We start from the raw sequence: 7,102 nt of genomic DNA, 5'->3' as shown, positions 1-7,102 counted from the left end.
TAACGTGACAAAGCTAGGGTGGGCTGAGCACGAGCCTAGACGAGCCCACTCGGTCAAGGCGACTCACCCAGCGGCTCGGTCAAACCTTTTGCTTCTTAGGACCTGATGGTCATTTCTTTTGAACCGGAGGGTGCAATGGTCATGTGCCGCCCTCTAGCCAAAATTGTGACCGTTGGAGTATCAGAGAAGCCAGAAATTTGAAACCTACGTCTTTCGAGGAACGGTGACTCTCCGCCTCCATTTTCCTCTTCTTGCGGCCCTGCTTCTTCCGATCTCCGTCTTCGATGCTCTCCTCCTTCTCCTCAGCCAGAATGCCCACTGACGCTCTCACAGTGATCGACGTTTTCTCCTCTTCCGACGATGAAGGAAGCCCGCCCAGGCATGCACGCCGACGTCCTTGCGAGGATACGACCGGAAGGAAGAAGAACGCAGTTGTATTGATAAAGAAGGAGAAGGAGGATCTCCTTGACGACGACTGTTACATCCTCGACGTTGATCCTTACGCGATGGAGTTCAGCCGGAAAGTATCGCTCGCCGATGCCGAAGATGTCGCGGTCATTGCAGAAAAAGGGCCGGTACTGATTCTTTTTTTCTCTTTCCATGCCGCGATCGTTTAATTGATTCGAAGTCCTGGAAACCTAATTGTCTCGGTTTCCTACACGCCATTGATCGATCCTCTTTGTGGCTGCAACGCAGGTGGCCGCTAGGGATTTCCCCCACTCAAGGCACTTGTGCGTGAAGTTTCCCTTCGCCACTACGCCCCATGAGACCCACTGCCAGCAGGTGAGAGTTTTCCTCCCAAAAGTGCCCTCGTTCCCTTTCCATGTTGACAAAAATGTTCTCATCGAGGAGTGAACCCCCACTATCTAGAAAAAAATTTCCTTACAAGAAAGCTTGCAGGTCGAAACCTCCATTTTTAGCTACAAAAACGCAAGTTTAAAGAAAAAGATATATGAAAAATTCACCGAAAATGACTGTTAATAGCTACTAAAGAACTGGAAATGAAAATCTAACAAAGATGCACCTAACTTTTAGTGGTATAGAAAAAAACACGCTCAGGTTTGAATGTCAGGTTTGAATGTGGTAGACTTTTTCAATTGAAATTGGGTTGTCCATCGATTGGATTTAGAGAGAGTACTAAGTGGGCAAACCTGAAAACGCCGGAGTCTTGTGGGTGTACAGTTTTCCAAAGTCAGGTGTTCAGCTTGGGGTCGAAAACTGTACTCAAGGGATTTTGCAGCTGCTTTTAGAAAAGTTTACTCCCGATCTCCTTTGCAATCATTTGAAAAACGTTCCCTAGAGTACTAATGTTCTGTTTGGTTTTTGGTTCAGTGTTACTGTTATGTGTGTGAGCAAATAGCGCCTTGCAGCGAATGGAAGAAGGCAGAGTCGAGCAGGTCGCATTGTAATGCCACTGACAAGGAATATTACTGGACGAGGGTGAGGATGCTACATAAACCTGCCAAGCCAGATACAGCAGTAATGGTTGCAGCCGCAAGCCAGGCAGCCAAAGTAGCCTGATCTTGATTACTGCGGTCTTCTCGGCCATCTTTGTTGACGAGTCAATTCAGAGCAGAGTTCACAGCTGATGTTAAAAGGCTGAAATTTTTTTTCTACAGTCTTCTCATGGGGTCAAAAGTTGTGCAAGGATTGTGGTTCTCTCAACCATTTTATGGTTAACCAATTTCCAAGGCAGGATTTGCTGCTGATGGAAGTTTTTGTTATGCCTTGCTATGGCGTTCAGACGATGATGGTCTCTCATGGTTGTCTGATAGACTTTGTAGTGAACCAATTTGTTCCAGATCAGAGTTTATTGAAAAGCTTAAATAAAAGATCTCTGTTAATGTCAGTGGCAGAGCAATATTTTGTTTTCTCAACAAGCAATTCGTGTTTTTGGACAAATTGCTATTCATGCCAAAGGTAAGCACTTTATTATTTTTTGTTGTGTGCAACTAAAAAACTAATGATGCCCAACTGAATGCAAGCGAGAGGCAAAAGAAATGACTGGCAGGTGAAGAAAGTGCTTTTGGGTTAGAGAACTGACTCCATGATTTTCTTCTTTCAATGATTTTTCTAGTCTAAAAGCTCTAATTGGGTATGTAGAATTAAGAAAGAGGATCAACAACAGATATTTTTCTTGTTTCTCTAATGGATACAGTATTGGTTCTACGTCAAATCTGCATTGTTAACAGTAAACAATTTGTGCCATAAACAGCATGACTTTACCAAAGTCTATGCTTGATCATTCTTGGGCTTATTATAGTTGCAGCTGCATCATCAAAAGCGGCACAAGACAGAGAAAAACTTCATCACGTGCCAGAGATGAACACCATGTTTAGGCGACTCACCTCAAGAATGAAAAAAAAAGAAGTCAAGTTAAGCACTAAAAGAGTTTAGGATATCCTAATCCCTACACCCAATGGGCAACAAATATTTTAAGTCTTATAAAATAATATAACTAAACTAATTTTTTTATAGAATTATGACCTGCTTATGTATGAAATAAAGAAGATAGAACGCTTTGGAACTTTATAATAATATTGTCGCCGTATCCATAAAATTGATGATCAACATTGTAGAGAGAGAGCGACCAACTAATCGGTTCAGGCGCTCAGTCAAATCCCCTCCTCCCCAAATCACGAACACGGCGTACTTTGTTGTATCATGGGACACCAAATTGCCTGAAACTTGATTTTTTTCCCCGTTTGGTGCTCACGGTGAGAAGAGGGGGTTCGAGAGGCGCCCACAGAATAATCGGAATAATCGAAACAAAATGATGTAGGGGGGCACAGAGAGAGAGAGGGAGTGTGTGTGGTTCTGCCCGCGTTTATCTCTCAACGCTGTGCATCAAGGAGGTACTATCATCAATGGAGAACAAGGATGGCGAGGGAGGAAGGTTGGAAAGCAGCGCTGAGAGGGTCTGCAGGAGGTGCAAGCAGACGTACCACCTGTATGCAAACAGTCCTTCGTCCTGCAGATTCCATCCATCTTTTTTCGTTTCGAGAAGGCACGATGATCAACAGAGGTAAATCCCTTTCCTTCCCTTTTGCGGAAGATCCCCGCCCCTCTCTTTCTCTCGTCGCGAAAGATGGGGACTGCTTCGCGATTATCTAGCTTTAGCAGAAATTGCATTTATCTAGTAAAGCAGTTCCTGGGATTTTTTTTTTATTTCCTTATGGTTGGCATGTTTTGGTTTTTCTCATCCATAAACTCGATCTATCTTTATTATAATCGAGTTTTTCCTTCATCTTCGTGAAACCCCGTCAAAAACTGTGTAGCCTTGTCATTGTCCAGATGAGTCTACCCCATGTAAGCTTGTGAGTTGTCCAACTCGATCTAAACTGTTCAACTTAATCTGATCGTTCCTATGTCATCCCAAAAAGTGATCAAGCTCTGTTGGACACTTCATGGATAAAGGAAGGAGATTGAGAAGCGAAAGTGAATCCCTATAGCTCCACTTAGGGAATATCTCTGTGTCGTGAGAGGCCACCTTTTCTCCCATTTTCATGGCCGGAAGAACGGTAAAATAAAAGTCCAGCATTCTTTTCAGTTTTTAAATAGGTGGAAGGATAAGGTACCGCCTAGTGCGTAAAACTTGTCAATGTTCGCAAAGATGAGAGTAAATAAAATTTATTACTGTTATTCGTATCATGGCATATATACACTGGGAATGGATACAATTATGGTGATTTAGAGTCTTAGACCAATAGAGCTCCTTGGTTGCTGTGTGAATCTGTAAATATTAATATTTGGTGGAAAGAAGCTTATGATATTTGTAGGGAAAAAACTTAGATTGCCGAAGCTTTTACTTATTACCATAACTTTACAATTTGATTAGGAATTTGTGTAGTGATTATAAAGAGCTTTATCCAGAGATGCAAAAGGGGAATCGTAATGGTTACGAAGAGCTTGCAGATCAGTTAAACATAAGTTCCCGCAACCAGTCTGGATTTGTTTTCAGTTGATCAATTATGAACGTGCTGGCTGTCAAGACAATGTTTTTGTAGAAAACCAAAACTTGGTTGTTGGATGTCCACGAAGGCTTGTAGGGCATACTTCTTTTCTTGTCTGATTCATTGTTTAGTTATATTTGAGATATACAAGGTTTTCCTTCGTAGTTCCTGTTACATAGGAATCTTTTAATGGTCTCTCTAAATTGAGTCTGGGAACTCTATGCCTTCTTTTTCCGCATTTTCTTCATTTCCTTTGAAACTCAACAGTCTTCTCTGGTTGAATGTTTAGATCAGCAAGATCCATAATTTAGGCCTCTTTGGATGTTTCACTACTTATCTTGATATTTGTTATAGTACTCAAATTCACAGATTGCTTCCGTTTAAAGTTTGGCATAGTGGAAGCTACATGAATGTCCATATGTGTGGTATATCCAGAGCTTAACGTCTCAGTCCGCAATTTGAGTTGGACACTGAGTCGCAAAACTTAGTGAGATCCATAATCCCCAATATCAACCTCTCCAGTAGCTGTTTTCCAATACTGTCCTGCATTGGTCATCCGTACTGGATGTACCGAAGTAAGTTGAGCTTTTGACAGTAACTTTCTACAGTTAGGAAGTGGAAAAGTAATCCTATCCTCTTAACTGTATCTGTGTCAACTAAGAAACAGGTGAAAACATTATGTAGAGAAACAATGGTTGAGACATCTTAAAAATGAGAGGAAGGTGGATGAGCGTAAGTTCGTAACACCTAAGTGAGGCCATGTACTTGATTTGGCCTTGACTCAGTCTAGTCTTTGATGTATCCCACTAACAACGAAAATTATTTCCATTTTAGTTGGTCGCCTTCTTCTGTCTTTTTCTTTCTTAGCCACTCTACCCTCAAAAGTTACATTTACATTTAGCTTGAGACCTACCATCTCATATGTGATGTCACTGTCTGTCTGGCATGAAAATAGCTTGTGGTTTGTCCATCTTAAATCTTATATTTCTCCTGTTGGTGTCATTTGTGGCATGGCCATGGGGAGGATCTCCAACAATCAGAACGTGAAAAACAAGTGAGGAGAAAAAGCATACTGGGATTGCTTCAAAAGTAAAATAAATAAATATAAATTGTGGGGCGTTTTATTAAACCTTTTTATGTGTTTAAGGTGTGCAATATTAGCCTACAAAAGTGTTCCTTAATATAATGTAATGACATGACTATTTTTTTAAGAAATATCGTCTGTAATACTCCTGGATAAACAGCCTATCTTTTCAATCGGCCCCTTGAAAAGAGTAGGGCTTCTACTCCAGAGGTCGTATATTTATGTTGGTACGGTTTGACACAAGCACCTATGTGGTATTTTAGAGGTAAAGTGGGACTTTTTCAGATCTGACCTCCTTTTAAGACACATGTAGAGTAATTTTCACCATACCACATTTCTAAAAATAGTGTAACCCCCAAAAGTACTTGCACCATTTCCATAAAAGGAAAATTTTAGCCATTAACCTGGTTATGTACTGGGATCATGGTTGACATGGAATGGAATGTTTGTTGAACTTACCTCTGTTGTGTTTGAAAGTATAGAAGATGCCAGCTTTAGACTTGTGCAGCCAGATTGACCAGCCCAAAGCTGGGTTTGGATGGACTAATACTGGCTGATATAGAACAGCAGCAACTCATGGCTTCTGTTAGTTTGCTGTGACTCTTCAATCTCAGTTTGGTGTTAGTTGAATCAGTGGGTGTATTGTTTCCTTCCATTCATCTTAGAAGTGACATTCATTAGTTCTCATCCTACTGCGGACAATCTCCACACTCATCTAACAGGAAAGTTTGTCAAGCTGTGAAAATCTTGAGATTTTTCTAACCTTTGTTGCTGATTCTTTGCCATAGTTGCTGCTGACAAACTATTCTGAATCACTTTCATTTTCTTTAATCGTTGGTGGAAGGTACTATGAACTGAAACCTGGTGATCCTCCTTATGCGGCAAAATTCTATGACTGCTGTGGAGCAGAGGATCCTGATGCTGCAGGTTGCAAAACAGATTTCCATATTTCATATGATGACTAACTTTTCTTTCTTGTGAATAAGAGAGTCTCTTCTATAAGTTCACATAACATTTAGAAGAGTTGTCTATGGTGTGATAAATTTCGACAAATTTCTTCTCCTATTGTCGTTGTAAATTCCCAGTACAGACCATTGAGAGCATTGGATGTATCTATCGTATCGCTTATCTAAGGATGTGTTATTTTATCAAGATTTTTATGGTTTTGAATCTGGCTCCTGCGCCATTTGAATGCAGTGTCTTGTGAAAACTTCATGTTATTTGGGTGGTGTCTTTCCATGTTTCTTAATACTTGTGATTCCATTAAATGGCATGTAATAGGCCATGAAACACACCATTTTTGTCTGGTTTCTCTTGCGCTTCAGCTAGCCTGATTTCATCCGAACTATAATCATATTTGAGTGTTCAACCGCCCTTCTAGTTATTAAACCAGGTGGCTTATTATTTGCCTCAGAAGTTTTTGGGAGGAGGAAACAAAGGCAAGCTGAGTTGGTCGCTCCTTAACCCAAGTTTTCTTTTTTTACACAAATTGGGAGTGAATCTCAGCCTAAACCTCCTAGGAGTAGCAATAAAACCCCTTGCGTATTCTTCCACACCCACATGCTTGAACGAACTGTTGCCTTCGTTTTTGATGGTCTTGTACTAACCATCGACCAAAACTTTTTTTGTGACTAAGAACGTCTTGAACGCTTAAAAATTCTCCAAATAGCATCTGACATTCTTACCGTTGTTTTACTGAAAAGGCTGGCATGGCACATTATATCGAGTGAGGAATGCTTTTAACGCTTCTCACACTATTAGTCTTGAGTTAATTCTGTTTCGCGTTTGTTTCACATTTTCTGGGACACTCTCCCATGGCAAGGTCGTCTTAGATACAGCGCGACAAGCACGGAACGGTGGAAATAAACTCAGGAATACTGATTAACCGCAGCTAATGAACGTCCGGCTATATGCCCTTTTATCCAAAATCATGTCATATTTGAGATACTTCAAGCCCCTTGAAAAATAAACAAATAAAACGTCGTTGGCTTTTAGGCAACAACCATGTAGCCACCATGGTACGTAATATATGTATCATGCGGTTTGAAGCAGGGAAGAAATCGGA

General features: G+C 40.8%; 2 protein-coding genes across 2 annotated transcripts; both read left to right on the top strand.

Moving 5' to 3' along the window:
• The first annotated feature begins 215 nt into the window (after positions 1 to 215).
• LOC116265500 (RPM1 interacting protein 13) lies at positions 216 to 1,849 on the top strand. Its single transcript, XM_031646149.2, has 3 exons — positions 216 to 575; positions 697 to 783; positions 1,333 to 1,849. Exons 1-3 carry the CDS (start codon positions 285 to 287, stop codon positions 1,519 to 1,521), a joined length of 567 nt encoding a protein of 188 aa, XP_031502009.1. The 5' UTR covers positions 216 to 284; the 3' UTR covers positions 1,522 to 1,849.
• Positions 1,850 to 2,570: 721 nt separating this feature from the next.
• LOC116265501 (uncharacterized) lies at positions 2,571 to 6,189 on the top strand. Its single transcript, XM_031646150.2, has 2 exons — positions 2,571 to 3,025; positions 5,882 to 6,189. The coding sequence occupies exons 1-2, from the start codon at positions 2,868 to 2,870 to the stop codon at positions 6,000 to 6,002; spliced, it is 279 nt and encodes a 92-aa protein (XP_031502010.1). The 5' UTR covers positions 2,571 to 2,867; the 3' UTR covers positions 6,003 to 6,189.
• Positions 6,190 to 7,102: the final 913 nt, after the last annotated feature.

Source organism: Nymphaea colorata, chromosome 12, assembly GCF_008831285.2.
Source record: "Nymphaea colorata isolate Beijing-Zhang1983 chromosome 12, ASM883128v2, whole genome shotgun sequence".
Classification (NCBI taxonomy): domain Eukaryota; kingdom Viridiplantae; phylum Streptophyta; class Magnoliopsida; order Nymphaeales; family Nymphaeaceae; genus Nymphaea; species Nymphaea colorata.
Note: the sequence above shows the minus strand (reverse complement) of the source record. Positions and strands in the feature narration are given on the sequence as shown.

Coding starts and splice junctions, on each gene's coding strand:
- LOC116265500 (XM_031646149.2), top strand. CDS start 285: ATGCTCTCCTCCTTCTCCTCAGCCAGAATGCCCACTGACGCTCTCACA. Junction 576..696: donor TCATTGCAGAAAAAGGGCCG/GTACTGATTCTT, acceptor GCTGCAACGCAG/GTGGCCGCTAGGGATTTCCC. Junction 784..1,332: donor ATGAGACCCACTGCCAGCAG/GTGAGAGTTTTC, acceptor TTTTTGGTTCAG/TGTTACTGTTATGTGTGTGA.
- LOC116265501 (XM_031646150.2), top strand. CDS start 2,868: ATGGAGAACAAGGATGGCGAGGGAGGAAGGTTGGAAAGCAGCGCTGAG. Junction 3,026..5,881: donor AGGCACGATGATCAACAGAG/GTAAATCCCTTT, acceptor CGTTGGTGGAAG/GTACTATGAACTGAAACCTG.